This window comes from Nycticebus coucang, chromosome 2 (assembly GCF_027406575.1).
Source record: "Nycticebus coucang isolate mNycCou1 chromosome 2, mNycCou1.pri, whole genome shotgun sequence".
NCBI lineage: Eukaryota > Metazoa > Chordata > Mammalia > Primates > Lorisidae > Nycticebus > Nycticebus coucang.
Window position 1 is genome coordinate 112,807,543 of NC_069781.1, and position 17,355 is coordinate 112,824,897.

Genomic DNA, 17,355 nt, shown 5'->3' on the forward strand with positions numbered 1-17,355 from the left:
CTTTGTAGGGAGTGACCCTGTGTAGTTCCTCTGGGGCTGCTCTAGCTAGGGAGTTCTGGTTGTGGAAGCAGCTCCAGTTTATGACACACCCGGATCCAGCAACAGGGCTGGGGGTGCTGCGCACAGTTCTGGGAGTGCCAGGAGCCCAGTGACTTTGGCAAAGAGAGCCCAAGGCTCCAGCAGTCTCTGGCCAGGAGAAGAGCTCTGCACAGAGGCAGGGAGGGCTCCAAAGTGCATGCAGCTACCAGAGTCCCTGTCCAGATGAATGGGGTAGTGTGGAAGCTGGGAGGACACAGGAGGGAAGACGCAGGGTTGCGTGGATCCCACAGTTCCTGGTCAGGGAATGTGGAGGCCCCTTGGGTGCGGGTCACCCGTCAGGGGTTGCTGCACAGCTCTTATGGAGGTCTGGGCAGTGCCAAGCCCAGGAGTTTGAGGTTGCTGTGAGCTGTGATGTCACAGCACTCTACCCAGGGCAATAGCCCAAGGCTCCAGTGTGCCCAAACGGTCTTACTCTGCCCCTAAGGATTAAGGCGGTAAGGCAGCTCAGCCCCCACCTTTAGGCTGCTCAGTCAGTAGGTTACTTTGACCCTCCCAATCCTTGCTCTGAGACCCTGAGGGCGGAGCTTGCCAGGGCAGTTCTTTCACAATGGCTTCTTGCGCCCAGCTCAGTGGCTCAGTCTGGGGCCCCAGACAATGCCCAAAGTTCTCCACACTCCTGCTCAAGCTCTCCCCAAGGCAGTTCAACTGAGTGCCAAGTCCAAGAACACCGGAACAGTTCACAGGTAAGGCCTTTCCAGTTTGCAGTCTCACTGCTGCTTGTACTTACGGTTGCCGGCATGATTAGGTCGATCGAACACATGCAACCACTTGCCAGTTTTCCACTGTGTTTGTCCTCCTCTTGGGGTCCAGAAGTCCCTTGCTGGCTTCCTGTATCCTCAAAGGGATGATTATAGGTAGATCCCACCGGCCAGAGATGCCTGGAGTCTTGTCTCCCCAGACTCGCTGTTCCCAGTTGCAGGGAAGCTGTTACTTGGCCGCCATCTTTAATCTCTCTCTGGGTTAGCATTTTAAAAGACAGAATAGGCTAGAGCAGTGGTTCTCAACCTTCCTAATTGCCACATTGTTGCAAATGGAAGAAAGGAGTCGCCACCCACAGGTTGAGAACCGCTGGGCCAGAGGGTGTCAGAGTGCACGGTTCCCATTAAGGGGTATAACTGACCATTTTCTTTGATAAAATACAACTAAAGAGAAAACTCAAGAGTGCCTGGCTTATGTGAGGTTGTTCCTCATACCCAACCCACTTTGGTCTGTGAAGTGCACACATGTGTAAAGTAAGGCACAAGACGAAATCTACTTTTCACTGCGTGCTGGGGTCAAAAACATTTGAGAGATTCTGCTTTAACAGTCATAAAAAGCTTTTGTGGTGAGAGCTAACAATATGTTCAAAACTGTCTCCCAGTGGATGGAGCCCCCAAGTTCCTCCATGGTGCCCCCGAGTTCCTCTGCGTCTCATTCTGCCTCTCCACTTCCCACCGGACGCATCTCCATCTCTTTGTGACAGCACAAGCCAAGCAAGCCCTTCTGTGACCATACTTTATACGCTCTGGTCTGAGGCTGACCTGACCTTAGCAGGGCATGTGTCAATGACACCAGCTGAGTTTCCACCTTGGGTCCGTGCCTCCCCAGACTCTCCCAGGAGCCCTGGCATCAGAAATCATCAGAGAAACTGATGGATGGTCAAGAGCTACTATGTAGAAAATCTGATTAAACTGGGGTTCTGACACCTGCCATCTGCATAAGCTTTTTCTTGATCCGTATGGGGTCAGGATAGAAGATATGTATATGTCTATGAGTTAAATCCTAAAGGACCTGCCACATTTCTTAGATCCTGAACCAGGTACCTGAAGACCTGGCTTTGTTGTCTGCATTCACGGCAGTGACCCCCACCCCCATGACCAGCAACCCTCCCCGCCCCCCCGAACAGCTGCAGTCGGCCTATGTACCTTTGGACCAAATGTGGCCCAGAGGGTTCATGAGGAAATGTAGGACGAGGAGAAGTCAAGCAAGAGTGAGCTGGGTGGGTGGCTGGCCCAGGACCGTGAGGATGGTGCTGTGGACCAACATGTTCGGCCAAATTAAAAAGTGCATATTCTAAGCAACTTGCACTCATAATTTCAGCATACAAGCTGGAAATGTTTCAGGGCGAATATTAGCAACTGTAACTGCTTCTGAAAGTTCTTTGATTTTCTATTGTAAGCTCAATGGAAGGACCTGCTGTCTGTGCCAGTAACTGCTGGAACACACAGTGGTCACCGACTGCATGCCACAGGTATCTGGATGTGCTCACTGTCTGGTGAGGAGAGGGAAAGGTGTGTGCCTCCTACCTGTGATTCGGTTTTCGATCTCCCCCTGCATCTGGAGCGAATCCACATAAATGGTGCGGTTCCCGATGAACCGCGCGCAGGCAATCCCGCGGTAGGGCTGGCAGAAGCCGTCCTCGTGGTAGTCATCCCTGGGGAACACACATGGTCCGTAAGTGCACTGGGAGGCCCCAAAGAATGCCCCGTGATTTTTTAATCCAGCATTTTATAATCTAGCAATTTTGATATGTGGTATTTATCCAAATGAGTCGAAAACTTCAGTACACACAAAAAACCTGCATGTGAATGCTTATGGCAACTTCATAATCGCAACCAAGGTGTCCTTTGGTAAGTGAATATATAAACGAACTGTGCCTCCTCCACACACTGAAATATTATTCAGTACTAAAAAGAAAGGAACTAGGAAGCCATGAAAAGATACGGAGGAAGCTCAAATGAATATTACTGGGGGAAATGAGCCGATCTGAAAAGGCTGCAGACTATAGGATTCCAAGCATGTGAGGTTATGAAAGAGGCAAAGTGATGAAGGTGGTGAAAAGTCCGGTGGGTCCAGGAGTGCTGGGCGTATGGAGAAATGCCCACAGGAGGCAGAGGATTTTTAGGGAAGTGATCCTGAGGGTGGACCTGTGTCACTATACATTGGCCAAAACGTTATAGAGAGTACGACACACAGAGTGGCCCCCAACATAAACGACCAACTTTAGTTAATGACGACGTACAATTCTGGCTCGTGCACTGTAATAAGTGCTCCATGGTAGCTCAAGATGTTCATAATAGGGGAAACTGTGTGAGGGAAGCCTGGAGGGGGGTGTATAGGAACTCTCTGGATTTTCTGTTTGATTTTTTCTATAAACATAACCCTGCTCTACAAAATAAAGTCTATTAATTAAAAAATACTCAGCATGTTTAGGGGAGTATGGAACAAGAGGAGAAATAACTAAAGGTGAGGATGGTTATCAAGATGAGGCACACACGTAGGTGGGGACAGGTTTATGAGAACACACTGGATGTCAAACATGGTATGTGACTCATCTCACACTTGAACACAGCAGAGACAGTGTGGCAAAGCCGGTGCAAACATCCTTTGTTTGCAAACAAGGTTTTTATGAAAATTATGATAACCCAGAAGGTGTGTTCTACCATTAAATCATGGAGAGAAATCTTTGAAAAGGCAAAAGCAATATACAAATGTCTCTTCTATGACATTCAAAGGCAATGAAAGAGACTCCAAAAGGCCTGGCTCTCCAAGAATTCAAAGGATGACAGGCATGTTTATCATACACAGAGAGGCGACCTCCACCATGTCACGGCACAGGTTTACAGCAGGCACAGGAGGTCAGAAGAGGACACGACCACAGGCTGCTTCCCTCCTGCCATAGCCAATTGTTCCAATCCCCAAAGGGACAGCTTTCTCTGAAGGAAAGGGGGCACAGTCCTCAGCCCCCAGCTTGGAGTTTGTACTAAATTCTTTTCTGAAAAACCTGTTACTCTGGCTTCCAATGAAATCCATCAGGGTCACTACCCTGGTGCTTTTTCGAGTAGTGTTCAAGATCTTCCCAAGAGTCGCCAGGGGGCTACGGCAGACACAACAGGGCTGCCATTTCAGGAGTGCAGGTAGGAGGCTCTTAGGACAAGCTTCTCTTAAGCACCTCAGGCCCATAATTTTGTTTGTAAGGTTTCCTAGCAAATCTGGAATCTACCCTAAATCCACTCTACACGGATTTATACCATCCTCAAATGAAATCTGGGTTGTGTTCAATTTAACAAAATGGACTTGAAATCCCTATCTGAGCTCTCACCAAGGCTGAGGCTAAACACTTGCAATAGCAAAGACCTTCTTAAGCCCCTAATGAAAATATTTTTTTCTAAAAAAAGAACCTGGAGCCATAAATAATCTAAATAAGGAGATTTCTGTGTCAGTAAGAGCAAGATGCCCTTCTCTCCGACTCTCTAGCCATTACTGCTTTGGGTCAAGTGTTCATTAAATGTAATTTAAATACAGGAGAGCACACGTTAACAATACCAGCTGCCTCCCCCTCTTCCACTCTTTTTGATCTAAAGTTAACTGCCAATTACATACTGGCCCAAAACACCAACATAAATGAAAGTCACCTCGGCCCGAGTGTGTACAGGACACACCCCATCTGTAGTTGGGTTCAGGATACTTGCCCACTGTGCCAGAAAAATCATTAAGATATGCTGGTCAGATGAATATCAGCTATGCCCTGGGGATGAGATTCAGTTTAGTCCCTTGGAGTGAGCCCAGAAGAGTGAGTCATTCCTTTTACCCTGCAAGAGTCATGGAAGACAAAAGTGGGCCCCTGCCTGAGGCTACTCTCTGGCCACTGGTCAGGTGCCCATAGGAAGGGTGGCGAAGGGTGCTGAGAAGGGACTTGGGCCATCACGCTTCATGTACAGATTACTCTGGCCTCCACTCTGGACAGAGGATATTAAAACAACCAACAAGAGTGGTTGGAAAATGACATCCTACAGGCTATGGAATTCTGAGAAACAAGTGAGAACTGTTTTCTGTTTCCAAACAGAATTATATTTTATCTTCATCTGGCTTAGTTTGGGACCTCTGATGAGTAACACAGGTAGAGAAAGTCTATAAAATAGGTCACTTGGAAACCAAAGGGCTAAGACAGAATGTGGCATCTGTACATTTCTTCATCAACATCAGTGAAATAAACATGCTTGCCAGTGGCAGAGCAGCTGTGGTATGGAAATGCAATTTGAAAATCTCAAATGTAGTTGAAAAATCCAAATGTAGTTGCCTAATGTGTAGGAAGTTAACCTTTTTCCTCCAAAGGATTTTCTTTTGTTAAAAAAAATAGTGACTCAGTCTCACAACCGTTATTCTTAGTGTGAGAGAACCTGCTGGTAATACATGAGCTGCCTGCTTGAATGAAGCAGAGGAAGCTAAATCTGCAACTTACCAGGAGGAAAAGCCAGAGGACAAAGAATGAACCAGCCACATTAACAAAGCTACAAGCTAAAATGCCATAATCTTAAGGTGATCTGACAGTAACTTAATACACTGTTATGCTAAAACTCAATACTCTTCACAAAAAGATAACAAAATCTAGAGTACAAATCACCACATGCCCTATACAATAAAAGATTACCAGACAAGCAAAGAAACATGAAAATATAATTCATGCTCAAGAGAAACAAACCCAAGGATGACTCAGATGTTAAGACTCAGCGGACAGGGACTTTAAAGTTGGTAAATAAAACACAAAGGAAGGTATAATGAAGATGTGGGGTATTTTAAGAGAGATGGAAGCTATAAAAGAAGAACTAAATGGAACTCCTATAACTGAAATATACAGTGTCTACAACAAAATATCCATTGATAGTACAGTCATGAGCCACATAATGATGTTTCTGTCAATAATGGGCTACATATAGGATGGTGGCTCTCTACAACTGTCAACAAAGCTGAAAAATTCCTTCTATTGCCTAATGACATTGCAGCAGTTATAGCATGGTAGTACAATCATTTCATTTTTAACTTTAGGATAGCCTACCTATACAGTGTTTACAAAATCTGTAGCAGTACACAGCAACGTCCTAGGCCTTCCCATTACTGACCATTCACTGACTCCCCCAGACGAACTTCCAGTCCTGCCAGCTCCATTTATGGTAGGTACCCTATACAGGTGTACTACTTTTCATCTTTTATACTGTACTTTTACTGTACCGTTTAATGTTTAGATACACATACACAAATACTCATCATTGTATTACTGTTGGTTCCAGTGTTCAATGCAATAACATGCTGTGCACTTTGTAGCCTAGGAGCATTAGGCTATCCAGTGCAGCCTACATGTGTTTGTGCAAGTACACTCTATGACATTCAGCATTGTCTAAAGATGCATTTCTCAGAACATATCCCCATTGTTAAATGACACGTGACTGAATTTACAATAGATTGGATAAGACAAAAAAAAAAAAAAAACCTTGTGCACTTGAAGACAAGGAATAGGGAGAAATTTCCTAAGTGAAGCAAAGAAACAAAAATATTTACAAGAAGCAAACACAGCGCAGTGACCTTTTAGAAAGTAATTACTTGCAATTAAGATCCACAGCAGAAGTCAGGAAAAATTTAAAGACATAATGACCAAAACGTTTCCAAATTTGATTAAAAAAACAAACTGTATATAAAACCAGCACATTGTACCTCATGATTGCATTATTGTAGACAGCTATGATTTAATTTTTAAAAAAAAAAAGAATAAAAAAAAAAAAGTAACACATTGGTCAAGGCATGTCTATGAAGCCCAAACAAGATAAATACAAAGGAAGTCACACCTGCACACATCACAGTACACTTGCTAAAAATCTAGGACAAACAGAAAAGAGGAATCATGAAGAAATACCAGCCAGTCACTCAATGCACAAAAGAGGACAGGGAATGGTGCTTTGATTTCTCTGCTAGAAGAGAAAATGAACTGTCAACTCAAAATTCTGTATCCAGAAAAATCCTTTTTAAATAAAAAGTCTATTAATTAAGAAGAAATAAACATGAATGTACTTATTTTTTTCAAAGAGTTTCTTTTTATTTCTGTAATATCACTGCATACAAAGGCAATAGACTCCTGACAGTCTCAACGAGAAGTTTACAATTGAATATTTGAACAGAAAACCTGTACACAATATCATTTACATAAATTACATAGTAAATTAACTAAATGCAAAACAAGTTCTAAATCCCTTTGCTGCCTTAACTTTCGGAGTATTCCGGATAATGAACCGACCTAACGCTAATTACAAGTACCAAATTAAGACCGTATAACTTACAGAAAGCCCATCAGGAGTCCTCAAACTTTTTTTTTTTGTAGAGACAGAGTCTCACTGTACCGCCCTCAGGTAGAGTGCCGTGGCGTCACACGGCTCACAGCAATCTCCAACTCTTTGGCTTCCGCGATTCTCCTGCCTCAGCCTCCCGAGTAGCTGGGACTACAGGCGCCCGCCACAAAGCCCGGCTACTTTTTTGTTGCAGTTTGGCGGGGGCTGAGTTTGAACCCGCCACCCTTGGTAGATGGGGCCGGCGCCCTAATCACTGAGCCACAGGCGCCGCCCCCTCAAACTTTTTAAACAGGGGACCGGTTCACTGTCCCTTAGACCATTGGAGGGCCGGCCGGACTATAGTTAAAAAAAAAAAAAAAAAACTATGAACAAATTCCTATGCACACTGCACATGTCTTATTTTGAAGTAAAAAAAAAAAGGAACAAATACATTCACACAGCCTCATGTGGTCCACGGGCCATAGTTTGAGTGTTCAGAGCTTTGTATGAGGAAAACCTCACTTAGCCAAAAACTTAAGTTTCCATAAGGATATATGGGTGTTTGGCACTGACAACACTTTGTCAGACACATGTAAAGAAAGCTGACTCTAAATTCCTCCCATGAATTCATGATTAAATCTAAAACAACTCATTTGACAAGTGGCAACTTCACGTTTAAAACCCTTGTGGAAAGATGTTAAAGGATACTTGTAAGTTTCACATGGAGGCTGGTTAAAATTAAGCAATTAAGTTTGCTGCACAATTGCTTCACGTCCAATCTTCTTGGATTTAGCTCCATTAACAATTTAAAACATGCAAAATACACTCGCTGGTACATAAAACCAATGTTTCTTACAAAAATAAGGCAGCGCAACAATTCCTCGTGAGACAATAAGCTAGGAACAAAGAAACCTTCCAGGTCCAGGGCGCAGCACACGCAGCTCCAACTGGGTGGGGGCGCCTGTTTCTCCGGCGGCCGCCAGGGGGCAGAGCGAGTCCGCGCGAGGAGCCTCCCCGGCTTTGCAGGACTCGCTTCCCGGGCAGAGGCTGCGCACGCGCTCGCGGGACTGTGCAGAGACCCATCAAGTTAGAGGGGCCACTTCGAGGTCTGCAAGTCACAGCCTTCCTCAGCCAGAGGACCTGAGGAGGGGCAGAGCCACTCCTGCGCGTGCTAGTCCCTGCCCGTGGACGGGGGTCTCGGCCGGCGCTGCAGACAGGGGCTTTCTTGGATCCCAGCTTCCCAGTGAGGATTCTCTCTCTTCTAAACTCGGTTACCGAGAAGTTTTCTTTCACGTCTTGCCACTTCCTGGTGAACTGGCCCGGTTTCATCCTCCTCATCTGCATGTGCCCGGTCCACGTACCCAGAGCTGGCTGGGCCTTGGGGGGCGGTGATGCGCACTTGGGGGGGCTTTGCCACCAACTGACTCAGCAAGCGACCCCCGCCCCCGCCCTGCCGGCGCCTAGGGCTAAGTGTATTTAACATCAGAGCTTAAAACGCATGAACAAAACCCCTCAGAACTAAAGGATGAAACAGAAAAAAACCACGATTATATTGATAATTGGGAACTTTAATACCGATCCCCTAGCAATCCATGGCGCTAGACGAAAACAAGAAGAGAAACGGACCTTCACCACCACCCTGAGCTAAGGGACAGCTGCATCTGACCAACAGGAGCAGAACACAACCACCTTCCAATGCACAGGGAATGTTCGCCCTGACGGACTGTATGCCTGGCCAAAGGTAACCATTTAAAAGAACTGAAATCATAAATCCTAACCACAGGAAATTAAATTAGAAATCCATCACAAAAAGTATTTTAAAACTTCTCAAATATTTGGAAATTAAATAACACACTTCTGAACAACTCTTGGGCCAGAGAAGAAAATGCAAGGAAAACTAAACAGCATTTGAAATTGAACATGAAAATACAAAATGTCAACAACAAAAGCATAGGGCACCAAAACTTTTTGGAATGCACGTAGGAATTGTAATTAGAAAGTAATTTATAGCTTTTAATGCTTAAATTAGATGTTTACACTGTAAGAAGTTAGAAAGGGGGCAAATTAAACCAGAAGTAATTAAAACACTAAAGAGCAGAACTCAATAAACTAAAAACAATACAAAAATCAAAGATGAAAGTTAATATAATTGCCAAGAATAACTTAATGACAGAAAACACATATTATTAATGTCACATATGCACAAGGGACTATCACTAAAAGACCCCACAGGTGTTAAAAGATAATTACTATGAACATATGTCAACAAAGATCCAACAACTTAGAAAAAAATGACAAATTCCTTGAAAAACACAAAAATACTAAAATTAATACAAATAGAAAAATCTCAGAATAGCCTTGTCTCTTTAAAAACCTGAAATTGTAATTTAAAAATTCCCCAAAACTAAAACTCTAACCCAAATAATAGAAATGAAATTCTATCAAACATTTAAGTGGCAAATGTGAGCAATTTTACATAAACTCTTAAAGAAGTACAGGATGCTTTTTCATTAATTTTATAAGACCAGCATAACTCTGGTATAAATATCTAAAAGGACATCACAAGAACATTACAGACCAATATGTCTCATGATCAAGCAGCAACATCGGCCTCTAAACATTAGCAAACTAAATCCAGCAAAATAAACATGGAAATTATAAAAGAAAAAATGCATAATGGACCAACTGGGATTAATTTAATGTCACCACACTCTACATTTGAAAATGGTTAAAATACTTAGGAATAAACATAAAAGCCATGCAAGACCTCTACACTTGAGCCTTCAAAACACCATGCAGAGAAAGAAAAATAAGACACTAAATAAATGGAAATATATAGCATATTCATAGATTGGAACACTCAATAGTGTTAAGATGACAATTCTGGTAAAGTGGAATACTGTCTCATCAAAATACTAGAGGATTTCTCTATAAATCACTTTTAATTACAGAAGGAAAACTATATAATGAGAAAATGAGTCTTAGAACTGAGTAAAATTAGCACCCCTGACAAGAAACAAACTGACATCATATATCTCCAGATATGATTTGTAAGAAGGAAACTTAAGGCTGGGCACGGTGGCTCATGCCTATAATCCCAGCACTTGAGAGACTAAGGCGGGTAGATTGCCTGAGTGAGGCCAGCCTGAGCCAGAGTGAAACCTCCACTCTAAAAATCGTCAGGTGTTGTGGTGGGTACCTGTAGTCCCAACTACTTGGGAGGCTGAGGCAAGAGAATTGCTTAAGCCCAGGAGTTGGAGGTTGCTGTGAGCTATAATGCAATGGCACTCTAACAAGGGCAAAATAATAATAATAATAATAAATAAGTTGCGTGTCTATTTGCTAGGTGCAGTGGCTCACACCTGTAATCCCAGTGTTTGGGAGGCTGTGGTGGGTGGATTGCCTGAGCTCACAGGTTCAAGACCAGCCTGAGCCAGAGTGAGACTCTGTCTCGAAAAAACAGCCAGGCATTATGGTGGGCGCCTACAGTTCCAGCTGCTTGGGAGGCTGGGACAAGAGAATCACTTGAGCCTAAGAGTTTGAGGTTGCTGTGAGCTATGACTGCATTGCACTCTACTAAGGGTGAACAAGTGAAACTCTGCCCCTACCCCCCCAAAAAGAAACTGAAGTACTATTTTAGTCAAAACTACAAAACTGCAATCTAATCAGGATTTAGAGACATTCTATACAATAACTCCCCTGTATTTATCAAAAATTTCAATGTCATGAAAAGATAAGGAACTGTTCCAGATTAAAGGAGACTAAACCGACATGATTAGAATCCTGTACTAGGAAAAAAAAATCTAAAGAATATTATTGGTACAATTAAAGAAACTGGAATATGAATGGCTGTTCAAAGACATATATCCTGAGTTTGAAGCTTTGATCTTGGGCAATATACACGGAAATATTAAGGAACAAAAGGGTATAATGAAGCCCTCTAATCTCAAGTGGTTAGAAAGCAAATAATAATTTAAAATATGCCTAGCAGGAATGCTAAATCAAACATGACAAAATGATAAAAACTAATAAATGTGCCTAAAGATTATCCTTTATATTTATTACTCTCTACTTCCAAAAAGAAATACTCCTAACAACTGACTATACTTATGTCATGTAGAATAGACGTGGCAAAAAATGTCTACTTGGTCCCAATTGAACACACCCAACACCAATGTTCATCTTATAAAAATCCAAGTCAGGTGAACCTTTTAGAAATATTGGCTTTTTCCTTGGCCACTCTGAAGGCCAGGGTCATGTAAGGTACCCAGTGGAAAAGAAAATAGTGGCTCTGACAGCACCAGTTCACTGGGAAGTAAATCTCATTCTCTTCCACAGCATTCAGACAGCTGGTCCCCTCCCTAGTAAACCAAACATGTGCCCCCTTGGAAGATGGTGTTTCCCCGGGCAACTCTGCAGGTCGGTGATTAAAGATCTCTCACCGTGCGTAATACAACATGAGGGCTGACACAGGGGATCTGTGCCCTCAAGTGAAAACAAAAAGTCCAAGTGGCAGCATTAAATATGTCAGTGCATATCAAGTGTTCACACTGTCATCGCTCCCATGCAAATATTTTATCTGTGTCACTATGATGTCTGAATTAAAGAGATGTGTGTCTGTGTTCTCTGTTTATGTAACTGATGATTGTCTTTTGCCCATATCACATAATCCAAAAAGGAATTCAGTTCTTTATTCAAGTTCTGCACCAGGGGATTTAAGAAGTTACATTCTCCAGGAAATAGAACCTTTCTTAACAAGATGTTACTGAGAAAAAAAAAAATTCACTCGGCTTCTCCCTTCTTCCCAGCTCCATTTGAACAGAGTTAAGCTTGACTAGGTTGGTGGTTCAACAGCTTTAACATCAAATGGGAAATGTCAGCCTTTCCCCTAAGTGAACTTACTAGCAGTAGGTTTAACTTACTAGCATGGTTTATCCTGAAGTCATTTTTAATTACTGGTTAGTTGTTAGCAGTTTCATCTTTTTACAGTGCTATTTTCCTGTAATTAGGATAAAGTTTGAACTAGACTTGTAACAATTCTCCCAAAATAAAAAAGGAAGGAGTTTGAGGTGGAAGCTGGCCGAGTTCCGCCTAGATGTGCTGAATGTGAGCTCCTGTCTCTGAGTCACACAGAGAGGTTGACAACATGTGGCCTGGAGATGAGACATGAGTCAGACTTGGATGCAGAGAGTCCTGGGCCACAAGCATCTTCACAGTGCAGCTCAGTGGTCTAGGAATCACCCGATGTTTGCTATGTAAGAAGGTGAGAGGGACGGGCCCAAAGGGAGCTTATTTCCCACAGGCCAATAATCGATATTTATCCAAAAGAACAACATACTTTCTTTAAGCAGTCATGTGAGTGAAGCACAGCATGTGTGCATACACTGTGGGCCCTGGGACAGCCACACAGGAAAAGATGGGGGCTCTGATGCTCCCTGTCCCCTTGTCCCCCAGCAGGCAGGACCTGTGCATAGCCTACAGTCCTGCAGAAAACAAAACCCACATGTGACAAGTCAGACAGGGAGCTTGGCATGAGTGCCCAGACACTCCCAGCACACCAACTGGAGAAACGGCCTCTGCATCAGGTTTTTGATCTCTGAGTATACACCCTTCCCACCTGCACCTTTGCATGCATGGAAGGAAAAACTATGTCTTGGTTATAGTAAATCCCTCAACCTCCAAGGATACTCTCCAGAAACATTTGAGCTGATGCACGAAAGACACACCGCAGTGCCCACAGAAGAGGACATGTGAGCTAAGCACCCGGGTAGGGCCACAGGCCAGAGGGTAAGAGTCAGCAGCAACCACCCGCATTCCAGAGAAGAAACAACAGTGGTATCATTACGCTCTGTCCCAACTCTCCAATCACACACTCAGGACACACCTCTTCATCAATAATGAAGGAATGTGAACTGCTGTGAATTTCCTAGGCAAGGGGCTCGACAGTCACTGACTAGGCTAAACCGACCATTCCAGCAACAAATGCAGGGAACTTCCAGCAGTTGTTTTACTTCTCCCTCCTCCTGTCTTCATTTTGGTTAACTCCAGAGGCGTCACACACACATCATAGGAATGCGGAAAGGGTCAGTCTACCGAAACACAATCATGGTCAGTGGGGAAAAAGAAACTCATGGCCACAGAAAGATAATCGTCAATGGTGATGACAAGGTTACAGAATGTCAGAGTGTGAAAAGTCAACTGCTAGAAAGCACAAGGGCCATTACCAGAGGCTCAGGGATGGGAGGTCTGTGGAGATCTTGGCCAAAGGATACAAAATTTCAGGAATAACTCCAACTAAAAAAAAAATTACTGGGCAGTGCCTGTGGCTCAGTGAGCAGGGCGCCTGCCCCATATACCCAGGGCCTGGCCCCAGCCTAACTGCAACAACAACAAAAAAAATTACTTCAAGCTGGAGGCTGGGGTTCCTGGTAGGGCTCTCTTCCTACCACCTTTTCACTGAGTCCTCCCGTCGAGGGGAAAGAGATCTCTGGTGTCTCCTCCTCTTTTATAAAGACACCAGTTCTGCTGCATCAGGGTTCCACCTTTGTAACCTCATTTATCCTTAATCACCTCCTTAAAGACTCTATCTCCAGTACAGTCACATTGGGTTGCCACATGAATTGGGGAGGGCATAATTCAATCCATAGGTGAAGAGGCTGTCCATGAATGTGCCGTTCAATGGTTATTAACCCAACCTCACTATTTACTGGTGAAATCTAATTTGAAGTTACTATAAATTATTATTGGTAAATAATTATTGGCAGAATTTTAAGTTCTGATAATACCACAAGCTAGAAAACAGAGAAATGATAACTCATGCATTGCTGGTAAAACCATGAGGTCCTTAGGCACTATAGAGGGCCATCTGGTCATTCCTAGTAGAGGCGAGAAGTGTCCGTGCACCTGCCATTCTATTCCCTAACCTCTGCCCTGGGAGGAATCTTGCAAAGGGGGGGACGTGGGACAGACGTGCACTGTCAGACTGTCTGTCTCAGCAGAGAGAACTGACCTTCCCTCGGCAGGCAGTGCCTGCCTAAAGTGGCCTGACTCACAGGATGAAACACTGTGTATTAGTTAAAATAAACTTTATCTACATGTATTACATGGACTTCCAGATTGGAAAACCCTCCTCATCAGTCTCCAAAAAATATCTAGTTATGCTATTTTCATAAAACAGAACAGAAAAGTTATAATTAAGTGAGGCAGGAACAGTCAAAAAGGACCCTGGCAAAGGTAAATTTTTTAAAAAGCAGATGTAGCCGGTGAGATGTGGTCAATTTTTGTGACTATGTCCTGTTGCTTAAAAAAAAAAAGCGTGTGGGCGGCGCCTTTGGCTCAAAGGAGCAGGGCGCCAGCCCCATATGCCGGAGGTGGTGGGTTCAAACCCAGCCCCGGCCAAAAACTACAAAATAAATAAATAAGTGTGCTCTGATGGTGCCCACTATTTCTTGATTCTTACATGAGATCAAAATATTAAGTGTGTTATTGAGGGCATCAATATGTATTTTTTGTCCACATGGGTAACAAATATCTGAAAATTTGTTGAAGTCCTCCACACTCATTCTGTATCAGCCCATTTTTATGAGTCTTCTATTTTTTGTTTTGTCCTTAAATACGTATAGATATGAGGCTGTTTGTAGCTTTTTCATTGTTGTTTCTTTTATAGTTCCTTTAATGCTTTTTGCCTGGAATTCAGTTTTGCCTAACAATAGTAGAGCTACACTTGCTTTTGAAAATTTTAACTCAAAAAGAAGAAACAAGAATAGTAAACAGATAGTGATATTCTCACAGATGGGTAGAAAGATCAGTGGAGAAACTAAAGCACACTAAGGTGTGTTAGCATCTAGCTGGTGGGTACACGGATGTTTGCTGTAAAATCCCTTCTACTTTTTTGTATGTTTAAAATTTTGCATGATAAAATGTTATAGAAAAAAATACCTTAAAACACAAAGAAAGTGGTCCTTGATAGAAAAATACAATTTACATCTTAATTCTCACCAAATTTGCCTAAAACTTCAGTAATTCCAATCAAAATATCAGAAATTCTCAAGGGCCTTCTTTAACAAAAACCCCATAATTATCAATAAATAACAGAAACACTTTCATTTTCATATGACCAAGAAGAATAAATAATTATTAAAAATCACCAAAAAATAAACAATGTAAAAGGAAAATGGGCACGGGCTTCAAAGCAACAATTAATCAGGGGAAACTTGAGTGCTCCAAACACACGCCAACCTGCTCAGCCTCCCTAGTAACAGGGGAAATGAGAAGGAAAGCAGATTATTTATTCATTTCTCCATTCTTCAGGGTGGCAAAAAATAAACAAGTTTGGAAACCATCGTATGGAAGTTTAGGAGAAATGGGTCCTCTGATGGTGGGCAGGAGGTACCCTGGCAGTCTGGTCGACACTCCTTTCAGTTACCCTGTGTAAGAGCGTCATCACTGAAAGAAATTAACAATTGCTGTTATGACATTTTCTCTTTACACTAAACATGGAAAATGTAAATGTTCCCCAATGCAAAACAAGCACGGCACCATCCTTACGTGAAGCCCAGCCAACTTCCAGCAAAGACATGAGTTGGCAGGACTTAAAACCTGAATTCTCGTATGATGGAAACCCTCAGAACACCAGAAAATGGTTTGGGGAAAACAGATACTTACTGAAAGTTATGATTTGGGCTGTGTGTTGGACCTAAAAAAAAAAAAAGAGAAAGAAATAAAAAGACAAGTTATTAATACTTCATGATTTGGAATATAGCTTTCTCTGAGTCAAGCCACTGGCTGAAGTCTTTGGGCTCGCTGGTGGCCAGCCGTCCTCGAGCTGGCTCTGCACCTGCCCATAACTGCATGGCAAGCAGTGCTGAGAACCAGGGAAAGGGAAGGGTGTTGGTGTTGCTACAGATACTTCTGTTGGTATTTTGAAGTTTCTGCTGTGCTTTCTCTCTTCTCACCTAATCTTTAAACAAAAAGCCTGTTCTTCTACTTGTGATAGAATGATGTGAGCATAGGGGAGGGGGCTGGGATTGTCCCCCAGCTGGACAGAGGGGACACACCCTTTCCTCTCCATGTGTGAGTTGAGAGTGGTCTTAGTGCTCTGCTCCCTCTCCACCCAGGGAGACAGGCATGCAGCTCACCAGAACCACAGCAGCACCAACTTTCCAGTTGGGTCACACCACCCACGGGGCCAGCCTCCCGCCCTGGCGCCCACAGCCCCAGGCTCCTGGAACACGGCCTTCCTGCCCAGAGCCTCAGACACTGCAAGTCTGGTCTGGGAATACATTCTGTGTGCTCTTACAGATCATTTCATCTGCATCAGTTTTCTTTTATTCGTAGTGAATGGGGGGGCAGGTTAAGCCGGGATCTTGGGCATAATGGGAAAGCCCTGGGGAATGGTTTATGGATTTCCTCTTGTGTTCACTCAATGTATGTTCAAGTTTCAAGTGGCAAACTGACCTCTGGCTTGGTGGCTGTGAAAGTCTAACCCCCAAGCCTGGGCCATCCCAACTCACCCAGCCGCACGAATAGGACTCCGGTGGCAGTGATGGTCTTCACTCCGTTGGTGGCCACGCACTGGTAGTAGCCTGTGTCCGTCGTGTCCAGGTCTTGGATTCTCAGCCGAGAGCCATACTCCGTCTTACGGATGATGATGCGCCGAGGCTCCTGCACCACCGGGGCATCGTTCTTCAGCCACCGCACGTTGGGGGGAGGGTTTCCTGCCACCTTGCAATGCAGAATTGCTGTCTGGCCTTGGACAATGGTGATATTGTTTACAGGCTCCAGAAAATTTAGAAAGTAACCTGCCAAGGAGAGAGGCCACAAAAGAGGAAACGTCAGTGAGGGGTGGAGGGAAGGGCTGCCTGGGGCTCCATCATGAATTCCTCTGAGAGAAGGCTTCGGTTTTCTCTCACATATGTACAGACAGTCAGTTCTTGTTATTTGTGGTAATTATGCTCCAGAATGTTGCAGTGAACACTGAATTGGTGTGTAAGGAACCACCACTCCTATGGGAAACACAGGCTCAGGTTCCTGTGAGCCTCTGGCCATAACATTTTCATCAACTAGTCAGTAATTTGTTTCATGTGTGTTTCTGCATTTCACGTGTGTTGTTGATTCACTCATGCTGAGCTCATGGCCCACCGCCTTATAACTCACGCCTGAATGAAGCTTCTCCAACACA

General features: G+C 43.7%; 1 protein-coding gene across 3 annotated transcripts in view; it reads right to left on the bottom strand.

The window, feature by feature from the left end:
* Positions 1–17,355, bottom strand: part of ROR2 (receptor tyrosine kinase like orphan receptor 2) — a 212,502-nt gene that overhangs the window by 17,258 nt on the left and 177,889 nt on the right. For all 3 annotated transcript variants that reach the window (XR_008377500.1, XM_053579054.1, XM_053579057.1), the window contains exons 3-5: positions 16,688–16,975; positions 15,840–15,870; positions 2,385–2,512 (exon numbers count right to left, since the gene is read on the bottom strand). Coding sequence is in view for 2 of the 3 variants with exons in the window: in XM_053579054.1 (XP_053435029.1) it covers positions 2,385–2,512; positions 15,840–15,870; positions 16,688–16,975 (447 nt within the window). In the remaining variant the exon portion in view is untranslated. The remainder of the gene's footprint in view (positions 1–2,384; positions 2,513–15,839; positions 15,871–16,687; positions 16,976–17,355) is intronic.